At 42.9% G+C, this 17,798-nt stretch overlaps 2 protein-coding genes across 2 annotated transcripts; one reads left to right on the plus strand and one right to left on the minus strand.

The window, feature by feature from the left end:
- Positions 1-700: 700 nt before the first annotated feature.
- LOC109487511 (lysophospholipid acyltransferase 5-like) lies at positions 701-10,029 on the minus strand. The gene is made up of 15 exons (XM_019791512.1): positions 10,000-10,029; positions 9,715-9,806; positions 9,095-9,202; positions 8,614-8,720; positions 8,134-8,227; positions 7,933-7,970; positions 7,655-7,762; positions 6,197-6,270; positions 5,679-5,787; positions 4,965-5,051; positions 4,302-4,468; positions 3,604-3,751; positions 3,042-3,200; positions 2,531-2,637; positions 701-2,166 (listed from the first exon to the last, which is right to left on the minus strand). The coding sequence occupies exons 2-15, from the start codon at positions 9,800-9,802 to the stop codon at positions 2,133-2,135; spliced, it is 1,428 nt and encodes a 475-aa protein (XP_019647071.1). The 5' UTR covers positions 9,803-9,806; positions 10,000-10,029; the 3' UTR covers positions 701-2,132.
- A 2,051-nt stretch (positions 10,030-12,080) lies between these two features.
- On the plus strand, positions 12,081-15,580 carry LOC109487512 (TAR DNA-binding protein 43-like). The gene is made up of 4 exons (XM_019791513.1): positions 12,081-12,321; positions 12,929-13,092; positions 13,598-13,753; positions 14,225-15,580. Exons 1-4 carry the CDS (start codon positions 12,087-12,089, stop codon positions 15,071-15,073), a joined length of 1,404 nt encoding a protein of 467 aa, XP_019647072.1. The 5' UTR covers positions 12,081-12,086; the 3' UTR covers positions 15,074-15,580.
- The last annotated feature ends 2,218 nt before the right edge of the window (positions 15,581-17,798 follow it).

A 17,798-nucleotide genomic window follows, 5' to 3' on the forward strand; every position in this document is an offset into this window, starting at 1 on the left:
AACACACTGCTAGGTGGTGTGTACCTTCTAGGTGGCTGCCATTTTTCTAATATGGCCAGGGTTGAGAGAGTTGGCATACCAAATAAAGGTATATCAGAACGTAAGCCCAGGTATTTTGAATCTCTGAGCAGATCGAACATGGGCAATGCTGGCACCATTGGCCTTCAGTGGCTCATGGTCACTCCTTTGGCCAATGGTTACTATGCAGAAAGGATGTATTGTAATGAGACCAGTGCTCAATTTTCTATCTTTTATTCAAACCATAAAGGTAATAATTTTTCATACATCTTGCACACATACTGGCCAAGTACCTACATGTAATACAAAAATTCAATGCAACTTGATACATAAGATTACATATTGTATTTGTTATATAAACCTGGTACATGATGATAACTGCACTTGAATAAAATCTGGTTAAAATATTCCTCAAAAGATATCACAAATTCCATCACTTTTACATAAGTGCAACTTGTTGAAATTATAATTATGGTAAATAACATCAGTAACTTTGTTAAAAAAAAGACCCTGATATGTCAAGATTTTTGGCTAATCAGAATTTTGCTAAAATTAAAAATGATTATTATTGACTGCATGATTTGCAAGATGATAAATTTGAAATCTGAGCCTGAAGCATTTCAATGTACTGGTAAAGGCTGAAGGTTAAATGCCAAATATAATACATGGGAGTAAAGGTGAAATGAGGCACAGTTAGAAAGGTGAAAGGTCAGATGCACATGAACTTGTATAAGGTTCAAGGCCAAAATCAAAGCACTCCATGACTCAAAGCAAACATCAGCTGATCCCTAAAAACTGCACAATAATCAAGAGAACACCAGGTATATTACTGCCAAAAAGGTCCTTTATAACTCACACCCTGATTATGTTTTTTGCTGCGTAAATACTGGTATAAATAATGATGAGAAGTACACTGCACATGTAAGTACTGTCCGTAGAGAAGCTGCAATTGTTTCCTTATAATTAAGTACTGAGTAGCTTTCACCCAAGTAATGCTGAGATCACATTTCTTAGCCGGGGCCCAGCCGGGCTGTTTCGATTAAGAAAAAATTGAAATAGTTCCCATGATTAATTTTTCAACTTTTTTGTGCTTTGTTGTCTGCTATCTCATACTTTTCGTTCCATAAGGCTGCCAGGCCGGGCCTCATTTGGGAAATGTGACCTAAGCATAAGGGCCTGGTCACATTTGTTATACAATCGTCATAGGATTGCAACCTGAGGGCATTCCTGGGTAAGTTGTGCATATGTTCCACAAAATTCAGTCTTTCAAATGAGAAGTGTCTCTTGGACCCATGTTGGTGGTTGGTTCTGTCACAGCCTGCTTGTATAAATGCTAGGATATCAAAATCGTATGACAGCCTACAGTAAATGTGACCACACCATATACATTGTAACTACCTAAATCTTGTGTGGCAACAGATTCATAGATACTGTAGGTGGTATATTCCTTAATGTTTCTGTAAGACTTACAGTTGATTTCCTATGTACGGACTGGCACTCCGAAAAATGTATTTTTTAATTGCTGTAGTGTAGCAAATGTATCAAATGTGACTTTCACACTGTTAAGTTGGTGGGGAGAAGTTACTAGTACCCTGTGCATAGTTTGTTTGACTTTCACTATAAATTATTCTACTCACTTCATATCCCTTTGTGGAAGAGCTACTAACAGTTATTGTTCACCATGTAGTCATGGTGTTTTTGGCAGAGGGGTGAGAAACATCACCATTACCGGTAAGTCGTAAAAAAACTCTTGTAATGAGAATATAATGTGTAGTACTGTAGTGTCGCCGAATAGCTTAGGTTGGTCTTCTAAAAATGATTTCTATAGCACTGACATTATCCAGTATAGTTTGTCCCACTCTTCCACTGTACATTAAATTTTCTAAAGGAAGTACATTTTGTAGAATGAAATTATAGGTAATTTATTCATAATCTCAATTTTCAGCAACTCTTCTATATCAGATTTCAATATCCTATTAATATACTGAGATGTCACATACAAACAAAGAAGAATCAGTCAACTTTTGTAAAAACTAAAAACTGCACTTTGCTACTTCGCATCATGAGGTCTCACAGCATGTAACACAGGATAGTGATGGTGACGTCTGACCACGTCAGTCTGATTTGGTCTCCTTCGATGTTTTTGCCCTGAAAGAGGAAAACATTTTATGTAAATGGCTACAATTTATTGGAGCAGGAAACATTCTTTTCATGAGACAGACACACACAAATGCACATGCACATGCACAAAGATACTCACACACACACAAATGTACACACACACACACACACACACACGCACGCATGCATGCACGCACACACGCATGCATGCACGCACACACGCACATACACGCACACAAACGTGCACACACACACACAAACATGCACACACACACACATCGTACAATGTAGTACTGTGCCCATGCGCCTGTGTGTGTGTGTGCATGTGTGTGCGCGAAGACTATCAAATTATGACCAAAAAAATAATAAACACCACTTCTTCCAGCCTTACCCTTCTCTGCCTGAGGTCCTGGGCTTGAGGACTTTCTTGAGGAACGGAGCAGCTGCTAAGAAGAGCAGGAAAGGCCAGTGTCCGGTGAAGTACAGGGACTGGTGGACCTGGAGGGCAGGTGGTAATGTCTTTAAGTGACTTTTTATGTGAATTTTTATGTGATACCTTGGCTGCGATAACATTTGATATGGGTGTTCTGGCCTGTGTGATAACTAGCTTTATATCATACCCGGGTCACGATAACATTCGATAACGGTGTTCTGGACCAGACCATACTTTACAAGTCAGGCTTCCATGGCTTCCATAGAATGGTCAAAACACATTTCGCTCTAACCGCGTGCACCGCTTTGTAAATTAAATACACTATACAGCACAGTGTTTTACACATCTTTGGTCCCTGGTATTTTGGGTGATACAGAATACATGGTGTTGTATTTTATAGATACATGTCCACTGAGCCAGGTGAGTGTAACAGGTGTGTTACACATAATGTAGACATGTGAGTCCTTACCTGCCACCACTTGGCAGACTTGAGCAGTGCGAAGGGTACGAGAGGATACCCCAGGTGGGCCAGCAGGACCAGTTTGAGGCTGATCAGTAGGACAGGCCTGATCACCGGATGCCTCACGACCGACGACACCAGCGGGCTGACCTTCATCAGGTCATGGGCCTAGGGACAAAGGGCAGAGGTCGTAAGTCAACATGGATAAAAGGAGGTCAATGATGTCAGCAGACAGACCTTCAGCAGGTCATGGGCCTAGGGACAAAGGGAATAGGTCATAAGTCAACATGAACAAAAGGCAGGTCAAAGACATCAGTGGACTGACCTTCATCAGGTCATGGGGCCAGGGACAAAGGGCATAGGTCATAAGTCAACATGAACAAAAGGCAGGTCAGAGATGTCTGAAAAGCAAAATTCAACTCTTCACGTCTCAGTTTGTATACTTCAAGTACTTTACAATTACTTTTAAGATCCCACCACACTTTTTGAAAACAGTAGAGGTCCTTCTCGGTGTGAGTTGTTCAAACCTTACAATCCAGTCTTACGCAGCTTATACTTGCAAAATTCTGACCTGTTTTTCAGCGTTGACGTAGACCAGTTCGAGGAAAAAGCAGGCGTAGTAGCCGGAGTGGAAGCCGTGCCACAGGGCCAGGAACATCAGGGTGGACAGCTGGGACATCATGCGGTTATTCAGGAACTTCAGACGCTTGTACACATAGCTGGGGAGGAAACACACAATGACTGGGGTTAGTTCTCAGATTATACATGTGCCGCTATGTTTTGACACCACCATGTTCCGAAAACCCTATATTCTGAGACCTCTATGTTCCAAAATAGGTCACTGATAGTTGGCGTTGGTGTCACAATGGTTAGAGGGATGGCTTTGGAACCAATAGGTCCTGGGTTCAATGCTCACCATGCATGCACCGACATTGTGCACTTGGGAAAGGCACTTTAAATGACTTCCCTCCCTGTACGGTGGAGTGACGCCCACCAAGCCTCAGATAGGATAATCTGTCTAAATGTGTGCCAAAAACACACTACGGGTTTGGGGTGCCAATGTGCCAACATCTGCACATTTGGAATATACTATATATAGTACGTGTTTGAAAAAAAAACCCTCTCTGCTAACATCTCTTGCATCATTATTACTAAGCATTTATTGTATCACTGATATGATACAACTCGACGGCACTTCAGATCTTTAGGTTACTATGCTCTCTCTCTCTATAAACTGCAGTACACAAACAGACTGCTAGGTGTCCTTACTGTGCAGCCCACTTGTTGGTGTTGATGTTGAAGGAGTCGATGACGTCCTGGAAGCTCATCACCATCTCAAACTTACTCAGCTTGATGTTCTTACAGGAGTCCCACAGGGGGTTTCCCTGCTCGTCCCTGCCGTTGTACGTCAGGCTGCTCAGGATGCAGCTCCCCTCCTGGTGGGGAGAATCAAGTGGTTCTTAAAACCCTATTAGAGCCTTCCAGTGTCTGAGCAAGAACTGGTAAATGTATGATCCATTGTACTTTGTAAATGTAAAACTTACTCTAAAAAATTTGTTCCATGAGTTCCACTCTGAGATAATTCTTGGAAAAAAAAAGGATTTTGAACACCTTGATACTTGCAATTGGTTGACAAATTGGTACTTGATGACATGACTTAACTACTAGTATCTCTTTTCTGAGCTGGTAACAGGTACATGTAACATTCAGTGTGTCCACCAATTTATTACTTGTATTCTACATCATACATAGTCTGCACATTTTCCTTCTGTCTTCAAGTGACATGTATGTAGGTTTGTTTTCATTTTGTTGACACTTAAGCAACCCTTTGGCCATTTGCAATTCTTCATACAGAATCTGAATCAGATGTGATTTGACTCTGCTGTTATCCTAGTTTTTGTTTTATGTACAAGATGAGTGAAACAGACTCACGGCCAGCAGCCAGCAGCCCACATACTTGTACAGCATCACCTTCCCCCAGATCAACACAAAGATGTACTTCTGTAACCACGACAACTCCTGTGGTAAACATAAACACACTGGTAACCATGGAAACAACTGGAGTAAACACAATCACTTCTGCAACCATGACGACTCCTGTGGTAAACATAAACACACTGGTAACTATGGAAACAATTGGAGTGAACACAAACACTTCAATCTGTATATAGTCTTTGCAGTTTCTGAAATAAAGAGAAAGTAAAGAGGCAACTATGGCAGCAACAGGAGTGAATATGAGCACACTTCTGCACTCATGACAACTCCTAAGAATCGATAAATATAAAGTTAAACACAGAATTGTATTCATGGCAGGTTAAAGAAACATGCATGATGGCAACTTTTCTGTCATCCTTAGCCATCCCAGGTACTTTCCAAGCAGAGGTTTGGGTTTGGGGTTATTTTTGGCGTGTTTTTACACTTTTTTATCAGGGTTTTTTTTTTGCACTGGAATTTTCCTTTTACCCACCCACTGGAATTTTTGTTGGGTTGGATGAAACAAAAATTCCAGTGCAAAAAAGAAAACCCAATAAAAAAGTCTAAAAACACGCCAAAAATAACCCCACACCCAAACCTCTGCTTGGAGAGTACATCCCAGGTACAATAGTCTGTTTTCTAACTCTAAGGCTTGCTATGTTTGAAACTTACAAAGAAGGCTGGCTCCGTCATGTAGTCATCATAGTAGTACCCATTCAGGATAGCAAAGACCACGGTGTAACCCAGCCCCAGGGCCATCCGCTTCAGCGCAGGAACAACACTGGAACAGCACAGATAAACAGTTAGTCTCCAAACAGATCATACTATGGCAAGGCAGTATCTATTGGCCAGAGGAGTGTCCATTAGCCACCAATTGATACAGCCTGGCCAATTAGCAACTATCTTTTACAGTCACCGAAAGATCTGCTTGGAGACTGCACAAACAGGACAGTGTTGGTTTAAACACTCATTTATAGACAGGTTACACTCGTCTCAGACTCTTTCTGTCACTGATGAAAGATAGCAGATGCTATCTGAAACATCTGACTCCAAGGAGAATTTATCCAGCAGTTTGCTTGATTCATTTTGCATTACATAGTGAACATGTTATGCACTGATCCTCTTGACATTTAGAAGAACTGCAGGACATAGGAGTCTGTCTATACTGGAGATTACTTCATTGTTCTCACCAAGCAGGGCGTTTTCCCTCGGTGTTGTCAGTCAGTTTCCCCTCTATCATGTCCAGGTACATCCGCATGGGGAACTGGGAACATAAGACGGGCACTGGAGTTAGAAGGAGGGAGTGAATAGGTCACTGAGAGTGAATGGGTGAATTAGCCAGAGAGTGAATGAAACATTACCCAGTACCAGGAACATTAGATTCAGCACAGCCATTTGTTTTTAAATTAGTGTTAGAATTCAAATTTTTCTTGTTTTTATAATCTTGCAGGACCCCTTTCCAAATTAGTTTATTTTCCAATAAAATTATTCTACCATTGATTTGCCCCCACAGAGAACCACTCAGTTTTATTCTAGCCATTATAGTATACAGAAATGCCAATGATTCATTCTCAGTCTTCATACCCCTGCAATGCCTTCCCAAGAGTCCTGCCTTCTTCCACTTAGAACCAACATCTATTTTAGAACTCTGTTGAAGGGTTGTTTCTTTACCAGACTTTAGGCAAGGCACGACTAACATGTCTGCTATTGTTGGGCAAGTAGCTGTATGTCATCAGGCACAAAGAGTACAACAGAGTCATCAGACTTCATTCTTCTCCAAGTAACAAAAGTACCCACGTCTCAATACCACCCAGGCTAGAGGTCATACACATGACAGATGCTACGTGACCTTGGGACAATGCTTGTAAGGACTCTTGTGACCTTGTTCTGCTTCAAGGTCATGTCTATTTCCTCCTGAAAGAAAGAGCTAGTGTTCTGTGTGTCAGTGCCACCCTCTGTGGGTCACACACATGCCAGATGGAACACGACCTTGGGACAGCTCTATCAGGAACAGCTGTCCTGCTCCAAGGTGACCTTGTAGCTCCAGCTCAGACGTGATGCCACATTCCATAGTTGCCATGGCAACTGATGAAGCCTTACAGAGCATGTCCTGATGAGGAAGGTTCCCCATTGTGGCAGATCTAGCTTTGGAAGGTCAAGCACCACTTTGGAATGTTGACGGTCTCTTGGCCACAGAAATGTTTGCACATGATTTGAATCTAGTCACTACTGCATGCGTCCCTGTTTTTTTATGTTACAGCATCTTTCATTTAACCGTTAAATAAGGACAAATACATGTATATGTAATGTTACGACACTCATGTTCCAACATAGGGTTAGCAACACTTAAACTACAAATGTACCACCTTAATATACAGGTTAGTGCAGGTAAAATTGGAGCTGTGCAGGTATTTCTAATGTCTACCTGCACCTACATGTAACCTACACTGGTCCATGTACTGGGTATATGCAGGTTAGTGCAGGTAAAATTGGAGCTGTGCAGGTGTTTCTGAGGTCTACCTGCACCTAACCTGCACTGGTCCATGTACTGGGTTTATACTAGTATTGTGTGTATGTTGGAACATAGGAATGTAACTTATAAGCAGGTGTAGTTCATTCAGGACCACCCTCTATATGGCAATACCCACCTGTGGTCCCACTAGAACTCCCCCGAAGTGAAAAGAGTGTCCGGCCACAGCTAGCAGACTGGGTAGACTGGTCAGTCCCAGTTTCTTCTGGTCAGCGGACTGCTGGGCCTGGAGACAAGTGGGACATGAAGTATTTTAACAGCTAGGTATTATTCTTAAATTTATTGGTGACACCAAAAAGCAAACCTTACAGCAGGGATAAGACTCCCTGAATTGCAAAGAGGTTGCAAGTATGTAACCCCTCGGAGTAACCCTCAAATTTGAAATGAAGGCCTTACTGGATCCTTGCCACCATCATAATAGTCCGTCACCAGCCCTGGAAACAATGAAACAAAACGAACAGTGAGTCATACACCCGCTAAAAATAGTAATAGCAGAAAAACACACGAAAAACATGATATCATTTTACTATTGTCACACATTTGAAAAATACAAGTACTGAATAATTGGCTTTTATTTTTAATTAGTTTTGTACCTACCGATGAGACGTAGAGTCATGACACAGTGAGGTGTGGTCCACATGACATCGTAGGTGTTGGAAGCACAGAAGTGGTACCCGGCTAGCAGATAACCCTGCAGATATAACATAAAAGGGGAGAAACTTTTACTTCTTGTCCTCTTGCTCAATTTGTCCTTAAAACTGTCTACCATGGCAACTACAGGACCTTTAACATGGCAACTACAGAACTTTTAACATGTCACTATGGCAACTACAGAATATTTAACATGTCACCATGGCAACTACAGAACTTTTAACATGTCATCACGGCAACTACTGAACTTCAGAAGCTTTAACGTGTCACCATGGCAACTACAGAAACCTTAAATATGTCACCATGGCAACAACAGAACCCTTGAACATGTCACTATGGTGACTACAGAACAACAATAAACTGTCACTATGACAACTATAGAATCCTTTAAGTTCAATGTGTCACCATGGCAACTAGAGAACCCACCATGTTGAAGAGGAAGGCCAGCTGTACAGAGAGGAGTTTTGGTCCGATTGTTCTCATCAGCAGGTAGTTTGTGAAGACACAGATGACATGGTGGAGGATGTCGGTACCTACGGAAGAAACTCAGCAGGTCAAACTCTGAACCCTGACCTCTAACCCTGACCCCTAACCCTGACCTCTAACCCTGATCTCTAACCCATACACTGATACATCAGCAGCAGGTGGTTAAATATGATTATGAACACATAGGTACGTAACATGGTGAGGTATAGCTTTCTAGGTAGGTACGTAACATGGTGAGGTATAGCTTTCTACATTACTACTTTCTACATTACCAATACAAAGTAAATCATGACATTGGATTTTTTGGTTCTGTCTTATAAGTTGTAATTTCTAACATCATTTTTAGTTTTTGCTTGCAGACTGCAGGCCATGTTTGGATATTTCATGCCTTTATCACCCATTACAGGGCCTACAAACTCACCAAAGTTGGCATACAGGATGGCCAGTCCTGTCAGGGAGAAGTAGATGTGGTGTAGCGTAGCCGACTTCCCAAACAGGAACTGCCGCTGGAAGTAGGCCAGGGGGTAACCTACAAACAAACAGTTCAAAAGAGGGAAACATTCAGGCACAGGGTTCTGTTTACATTTCAGTTCTGTATTTTGCCATGCTGTAATGTTCCACGTTGACATCTAGCCTGGTGTCCAGCCTTGTTAGCTTTAGTCCGCTACCCAAGATCCGCTCCCCGCTGACTAAAGCTAACAAGGCTGGACACCAGGCTACATCTAACCTTCATTGACATATCAGTGGTTATGAAACAATCTAGAAACGAGTAGAAACGGTAAAACCCCTGATTCCCAGAATCTAACCCGCACAGCCAGCTTCAGATGCCAGTGTGCTAACGACTACTCCAAAAGGTTACTAGTAGTTAGTGGCACTTGCACCCCACTGTTACACTTACATTAAAATATCCCAGCGATCATTTCATACTACTAGTACTAGTATTTAAGCTAACGACATCATTCACAATATTGACCACAAAGAACTTATTGGTACCTGCCAAGAGATAGATAAAATTAAAAAAAAATAATAATAATAATTCACCTGCGAGAAGGCCGAGGATTAGGGTGAGGGAGGCTTCATTGGTCCCGAGAGCACCTGCTAATGTCTTCACAAGCCCGAAGTCTGCCATGGCTTTCAGCTGCACACCTGTCCAGTGCAAACACACCTGTTAAGATATACATCTGTTCAGTTGTACACATGGGGGAGCATAAATACACTACTGACATGAACTTTTGATTTTTTTATTCCCAGGTTAAAAACACAAATTCACAAATTATTCCCAGGTTTCATGAAAAAACAAACAAGAACCCGAGGTCTGCCATGGTCTCTGTAGACACACCTGTTCAGCTGTACACCTGTTCAGAGCAAACACACCTGGGGCGAGGGAAATGTTTTGAACTTAGAACCTTTGGATTCTAAGTCAAAAACCACAAGATCGCCTTGCCACTTGCAGTTATTTGTAACGGTAATATGTATGTCAAAAATCTGAAAATCAAAGTGGTGAATGTGGACTGCTGGGGTTCAAACCATCTGTATATTAATAGGGTACACATAGTCGAACTTTAGATGGATGCCCATTTACAGTCATGCATGACGGAATGACTGATTGTGTCGGTGTAGTTTTACAAATGAGATACCAACCTCTAGCGCTGTGACCATATAGGAATACTAGTTCTGTTTAGCTTTGCCGCCTTCCTACAAGCAAGGACATTTATCTTCATACCCCCCATGCAGACCCTTAAGTTAACAATATGTAGTTGCATCTTGGTTTCTCTATATAGTATAACCTCCTTCGTTGTGCAAAATACAACATTGTTCTGTACCCTGCCCTGCCCTATGTACTAGTACTTAGGTTAATTTTTGTTGAAACATTTGTTTAGTGGTAAGGCAGGGGAAGGGAGGGGGCGGGCCTTCATGACAAGAACCATGCAAGAACTAGGACAAGTCAACAACAACAAGATTAAAACAGCTGCAGCGAAATACTTGACATTAGGTTCAATGCTGGCTTTCCTTCCTTACCTTGTAGCGCGGTCCCGTTAGTTTTTGAGGCCCGTAAACACACCCGACAGAGCGTGGATAATTTCCTTGCCTCACGCCTTGGTTCCGCCTAGGAACGAATGACCTCATGTAACCTTTGACCAACTCGTGCCCAGGATCTCTTTTGTCTCATAGATAACTACACCTATGTCTGATTGAATCAATTGTTAAAAAAACAAACTATCACATTTTTTCTCGCATTCTTAATAAAAAATTACTCTCTATAACTATATATACATGTATGTTGTATGATTTTTAATCACTAGTCCAAGCAGTGCCCTGGACATGAGAGCGCCAATCTAGGGGATTACGCATGCGGGGTAGGGCATTAGATAGAGACATCTAGGTCGGGCAGTCTACCTTGCCATAGGGGTAAAAGTGTTTTTTTATATAAATAAACATCTATATGTAGCAATATCAACTTGAATATATTTTTGTTTCACAAAGGATAAACAGTAATATATATCGTTATATGTATTAAATATACATAAAATTTAGATACTTATACTAAATAAATACGTTGCTAAAATCTTGTCTCCTTTATTATTATGCAATATGGAACAGTCCGCTTGCCTCGCTAGTATTTGCCGCCATATTGGACAAAAAGGTGGGTCGAAATTTTTCTACAAAGTTCTGGACTTATTTTTAGCGCCCAGGAAAGAAGCTGTGATCCCTAAGCTTTGAGAACAGTTTCTAAAGGTGTAGGAGAACTATAAACTGTTAGTATGTGGCGTTTGTAAGGTTTTGAAACCTTGTTCTTTCGGGATAAAATTATGCTCTGATCTGGGACATGCACAGGGCACATGAGGTCATGAGATCGGAATCTCGTGTCCGGGGATTTTCTAGCTAAAAAGTTAGTAAAATGAATACCGCGAAAGTCGAAGTGGACATAACTTAGTACGCATAGGTGCTTGTAATTAAGTGGTTTAAAAAAGGGATTCACTAAACTATATACGGATGAAGTCCTTTTTTTTGGGGGGGGGGGTGATATAATTTTTTGAGAAGTGGTGCTGACTGTACATGTGTTGGATTTCTGCAAAATACACACTTAAAAGTCCGGATCTAAACCCGAGGCATATAGAAAATTGCATGTTGGCAAATGTTTTACATGCAATTTGAAAAACGTATATTATAGAGTCAGTAGTAAACACAACACCATCAAATTTTTTTCAGATGCAAAACTGCAGGTTGCTTAATTTTTCTTCTTCAAAAAAATTATGTTGAAAATGTCTGCAATTGAAGACTGCAGATGCATATTTCTAACAGTAACCGCTACCGGCCGAAAGCATATCGTGGGAAGCAGACGAAAGCTAAAAAAAAGGCTAAAACTCTTGCTTGTGTCCTCAGTTGAACCCTAGCCACATCAACAAATCAGTATGCAGTACGTACGCGTGACAGACGATGAGAACGACGAGCCCATCGAGCTCCCGACGGAAGACGACGGCACGATGCTCCTGTCCACTATCATGGCGCAGTTTCCCGGTGCCTGCGGACTCAAGTTCCGCAACCCGGAGACGCAGACGATGAGAGGGATTCGCCTGGTGGACGGGATTCTGCACCCACCTGAGGGGGTCTGGGGATCACATCTCTTTATTGTCGTCTTCCCCAAAGGTAAACAGACTATGCTTAAGTTATAAAGGCATCAAGGTATCAAGGTATAAATCTTAAGTTTTATCAAGGTATCAAGGTATAAATCTTAAGTTTTAAAGTTGTGGTTGCGCATGCGGACTCAAGTTCCGCAACCCGGAGACGCAGACCATGCGGGGCATCCGCCTGGTAGATGGGATTCTCCATCCACCAGAGGGGGTCTGGGGATCACATCTCTTCATTGTTGTCTTCCCTAAAGGTTAAACTGAGATCTAGTATATTATCTTCTTAACATTCATCATGCTTTTCGCTAAAGTAAAACAAACTCTAAACCAGTCTTGTCAATCTTTTGTTCAGACTGGACTGTACTCAGTTTTAGATAACACACATGAGGTCCACCTTGCTAATTTTTAGTTAAGTGTACCTCCATAAAGATTAGACAAACTAGGATCCAGCCTTACTAGTTTGTAACTTGTAGTTCAAACTTGTTCAGTTCATGGTCCTCTCTAAAGGTACCAGACTGATATCCAGCTTTGCTTTAAATCATTTTGTACCCCCCCTTCGTCCCAGTTCATCCTATACTGCACCAACCTGATAAAACTATTTTTTAAACATTGTTTGTTCTTAACAGACAACAAGAGAAAGATCGACGAGAGTCCAGAGAACAACCTGGTGAAACGGCCGCGGGAGAAACTGAAGTGCAGCGACCTGATTGTGCTGGGTCTGCCCTGGAAAACCACCGAACAGGAACTGAGGGAGTACATGGAGCAGTATGGGGAGGTTCTCATGGTCCAGGTACAAACACACAGTTCTCACAAGTCTTCTCACACAGTTCATCTATCAATGTTAGATTCTAACTTACTGTAGATACTGTAGCTATAGCTGGGTCTGCCCTGGAAAACCACCGAACAGGAACTGAGGGAGTACATGGAGCAATATGGGGAGGTGCTCATGGTCCAGGTACAAAACACACAAAGATTTTCTCACTCAGCCCTGTAGTTACATCTATGTCTAACTTAGACTAACTAGATAGCTGCACCTTAAGATGCACATATACTAGGTGTATGTTTATTTTTATTTGCTGTACAAAATGACTATAGATCAACTGTTTTAGTTCTGAGCAGTGCAGGTAAAATTTGTCTGGTGCAGGTAATTTTCAATCCTTAGACCTACCTGCACCAGTGCAGAATTGCAGAAATAAGTATCTGTAAAGCCTGTGGTGCAGGCAGCAGCAGCTGCCTACATTACTCTAATCGAGTATTTCGAGCCTTGTTAACTTTTCTTTACGTTTGCTTTGCAGATAAAGAAAGACCCGAAGACGGGAAACTCGAAGGGGTTCGGTTTTGTCCGGTTTGCGGAGTACGAGGTACAGCTGAAGGTCATGACCCAGCGTCACATGATCGACGGCCGATGGTGCGACGTCAAGATTCCGCACTCCAAGGTCGGCGACTTCGAGGTGACTGACAGGAGAGGAGTTAAACAGACTCTCAATCAATCTTACATCTTATAGAACCTATGTTTATTTATTTATTTCATCTTAGGACGGCTGGGTAGCCCCATTCAGCTTACATTAGCTGTTTTCCAAGGGGGCCCAGCAAAATTACACAAGACATTGTTACATACAGTAAGATAACATACAGTAAACATAAAAGTCTGATGCGTCAAAACAGAGTCATAGTCCTATACTCAAAGTCCTAGCCGTTCAAAGTCAATACTTTGCCAAACTCTGAACTATAACTTACTTTCATGTATATCATAGAAGCATTCTGGTGTGATGGAAATTCTATGGTAAATGTTTTGGGCAAAAGGTGTGAGATTCCATGTAACCCGTATCCCAAAGGTGTGGCCTTTGGTCCCATCTTTTTACATGGTATCCCTGAGATTGCATTTGTCTTCAGTTCTAACCATACTTCCTTCTCCCCACCAGGATGAGGGGGTGAACATGAACGCACTGCTGTCGAGGAAGGTGTTCATTGGCCGTTGCACAGAAGATATGTCCGCCGAGGACCTGCGCAGCTACTTCGCACAGTTTGGCGAAGTCACCGACGTCTTCATCCCCAAACCCTTCCGAGCCTTCGCCTTCGTGACGTTCCAGGACGGGGAGATCGCGCAGAGCCTGTGCGGGGAGGACCACATCATCAAGGGCGCAAGCGTCCACGTCAGCAACGCGGAGCCCAAGCACTACCAGCAGCAGATGATGCAGAACCAGGGAAACTTCGGCCAGTCCGGCGGCCGCCAGAACCGCGGGCAACAAAGCCAGGGCTACAACCAGTTTGGGAACCAGTTCGGCAACCAGTTTGGGTACCAGAACCAGCCCAACCAGGTTGGGTTTAACCAGATGGGGGGTAACTTTAAGGGGAACAGCCCGAACAACATGGGAGGGAATCAGCAGGGGATCCCGAATAACCTAGGTGCTCTGGCGGCATCCATTGGAGGGTTTCAGATTAACCCTGCCATGGTGGCCGCCGCGCAGGCCGCGCTCGGACAGAGCTGGGGCATGATGGGAATGCTAGCCAACCAGGGTCAAGGTCAGCAGCAGCAGGGTCAAGGTCAGGGGCCGCAGCAGGGCAGCAATCAGAAAAGCCAGATGGGGGATTCGTCGCAGGGGGGTTATGGGAACCAGGGGGGTGCGAGCGGGTACACGAGCATCGGGTGGGGAGGGGGGAGCCAGAGTGGGGAGGGGGCGAGTGGGGGGATGGGGACTACGCAGGGGGGTACAGGGTACGGGTACCAACAGGGGGGTATGAAGGACGGCCCGTCCGGGTGGGGGATGTGAGTTGAGTTGTGTGGTGGGGGGTGTAGGAAGGGGTTTTGTACAGAGGGCAATTTTCCATTCATGTAAAAATCAAGGTTCTTCTATCTGAGAGGGAGGAAAGTTGGAGGAATGTCTTGCATGGAATGAAAGCTTCCTTTTTTGTTTGGTGAGGATGAAGTCGGGAAATTGTCACAGTTTTTTTCTTTTCGTTAAATTGCACATTTTTCTGCAATGTGCTGCTCCTGCAAGTAGAAACGTAGTAAGACGTAGAAAGTCTTATTGTACCGAGATCAGCTCATTTTTTTCATGGGCATTGTTGTGTATGTTGCCTACATATTGTGTAGTCCTGGTGTCCCCCATGTGAAAGTGGAATGTGCTGGTGTCCCCCATGTGAGAGTGGTATGTTCTTGTGCTCCACACGTTGCTTTGTGTTGTCTGTTTCGTCACAAACAGTTGAACAAATTTCTTCTGGTCACAACCTGGCCCAGGTAAGGTGCTGCCTGGTTGGTATGTTTCCATGGAAATGACACGTTACCATGGAAATAGCATGTTACCATAGGAATGCCTGTCTGAGGTGACGTCTGTGAGAAGTGGCCGGCCCTTTGTGGTTCCAAAGACCCGATTTGCTGGCAAAAACCTGACAGTATAAAAACTACACATGTATGTGCAAGTGCACGGAAACTGTGTGCATCAAATTTTTTCTGGGTGTGAATCAAGCTACTTTGGCATAGAGCAAGAACGTGCATTTAGATTGTACACCAGCCCTCAAGGTAACATACAAACTTGATGCACGATCTTGCGAAAACAACCTGATTTACACGCACGAAAAATTTGGCGTATGCAATACTAAGTACTTGAACACGTGCATACGCAGTTTTCATACATCAGGTTTTTGTCTTAGTGTGTAAATCAGATGGAAGTCTCCATTTAACACCTACAGGTTCAGTGTGAAGTCTGAATGGTGGCCAGGAAGTTTGCTCCAAACTCCTGTTTATATACGTAAGATATCTCCCCTGAAAAGCAGAACTATTGTATGAAGCAGTATGTTGTGAGCTTGTGTGATCTGAGGATATGTTCTGCTTTGAAAAAGAATATTGTAGTGTTAGGAATTTTTTTTGGCAAAGCTTTTGGTATTCACAAAATCTCTACTGGATAACTTGTAATTAATTATAAACGGATAGAAGTTGTGTGATGTCAGGATGTGTTCTACTGATGCTGTATGATTCTGGATGGTTTCAATTTGAAATATTTCCTGTGAAAAAACTATTCTATAAGGTTGCATGTCAAACCTAGAACGTGTGATGTGCGGATATGTTGACTGTGGTATACCTTTTGTCGTATAAATCAATGTGAAAATTGCTGTCCCCTCTCCCTTAAAAAGGCTAAGTGAACATTACTGCATGTTCTGAGAGCACTTGTATGATGTGAGAATATTTCCATCAGATTGTTAGTTTTCTAGATGTCTTACTTATAGCAGCTGTATATATATATATATAATATACATGCACATGTATGTTAGATGTATAGATTGTATGGTGATGAGTATACACTAGTAGACGCTGCAAGTTCATGTTGGAAAGCTGGGATGAGAGAGACTGAGTGATATTCTCCGTGAACTGCTCCACAGTGAGAGAGAGAGTGACGCCATGATTGATCAGTGTAGACCGTGTAGACTGGCTGTCTATGTTACGTTGAGCAAGAGGCTGATGAGTGGAGCGAGAGTACGTTTGTCCGCCCAAGTGGACACTTCTATAGGAAACTTGACGCACAAGTGATGAGCGATTGACACCAAAATCTACGACTGAAGAAGACCGTGCGTGTTATGACAGCGAGAAAAGTTTGCAACACACCAGAACGCACGCATGAGTGATTCGTGTACACCAGACCGCTGAATGAAAAGAAAGAAAGAAAACAAAACAGGATGCTGACAGAAGAGAAAATGTGTTACGACTGGAAGAGTAGAACATGAGCGCACGTACGCAGACTGAGGCAAGAATGTGTAGGTTTTGCGTTACCTGGGTGATTGTCTGCAGACTGGTCCGGTTTTCGCTGCATGCGTGGCTGAGTGTCAGCTGAACAAGGCACGACTGTTGTCTAACTTTTCATCTCCAAAGTTTTGCCTTTATAGGTTGGGAGATCACCCGGCTCCGGGAAGCGACGAAACGACGTGGCAAGACGTACACGCACAGGTAACGTGTGACTGCGGAATGGCAGGCCTCACCTGTAGGCACGTGTGGTAGGCAGGTGTGCAACGCCTACACCTGTACAGTAGGCAGGTGACTGGTAGGGTTGATGCTGACTATATATTTTTGTACTGAAATCTGTACGTTTTGGAGACAGGAACCAGAGATGTGTGAATCACAGCGAATGTTGGAATAAAGTGACAGCCATTAACGATACCTTTGTCTTTGTGGTCTTTTCTCCATGTGTGTTACCCTTAGGTTTCTGGTGTTAAGATGTAGGGTACTCAGCCTAGGATTTATTTCCTTCGTTCCAAGACACAAAATCTAGCAAGAGAACAACATGAAGACATGTAGCCTCTACCAGGCTTCTGGAGGCGGCTGGTAAGAGTAGAAATTAGCCAAACAGAGAGCTAACATGCCAAGGGAGTTTGGTCAGCAGGAGATAACAGTTTGCCGCTCCCAAAGCCTGTGCGAAGTCGCTACGATCAAATGGTATAAAAGTTATCTCCACAGGCTACAAAACACGGGGCTTGGAGGAACGTTTTCTTCCTAATGATTGTGTT

Source organism: Branchiostoma belcheri, unplaced genomic scaffold (assembly GCF_001625305.1).
Source record: "Branchiostoma belcheri isolate BF01 breed outbred unplaced genomic scaffold, Haploidv18h27 scaffold89, whole genome shotgun sequence".
Taxonomy (NCBI): Eukaryota; Metazoa; Chordata; class Leptocardii; order Amphioxiformes; family Branchiostomatidae; genus Branchiostoma; species Branchiostoma belcheri.

What these genes read in the sequence shown, in the direction of transcription:
- LOC109487511 (XM_019791512.1), bottom strand. Translation starts at nt 9,802, where the DNA reads ATGGCAGACTTCGGGCTTGTGAAGACATTAGCAGGTGCTCTCGGGACC. An exon ending in CATCCTGTATGCCAACTTTG is followed by an intron (nt 8,721 to 9,094) that starts GTGAGTTTGTAG and finishes TTTCTTCCGTAG; the next exon opens with GTACCGACATCCTCCACCAT. An exon ending in TGACGGAGCCAGCCTTCTTT is followed by an intron (nt 5,052 to 5,678) that starts GTAAGTTTCAAA and finishes TGTTTACCACAG; the next exon opens with GAGTTGTCGTGGTTACAGAA.
- LOC109487512 (XM_019791513.1), top strand. Translation starts at nt 12,087, where the DNA reads ATGCAGTACGTACGCGTGACAGACGATGAGAACGACGAGCCCATCGAG. An exon ending in TATTGTCGTCTTCCCCAAAG is followed by an intron (nt 12,322 to 12,928) that starts GTAAACAGACTA and finishes TGTTCTTAACAG; the next exon opens with ACAACAAGAGAAAGATCGAC. An exon ending in CCAAGGTCGGCGACTTCGAG is followed by an intron (nt 13,754 to 14,224) that starts GTGACTGACAGG and finishes TCTCCCCACCAG; the next exon opens with GATGAGGGGGTGAACATGAA.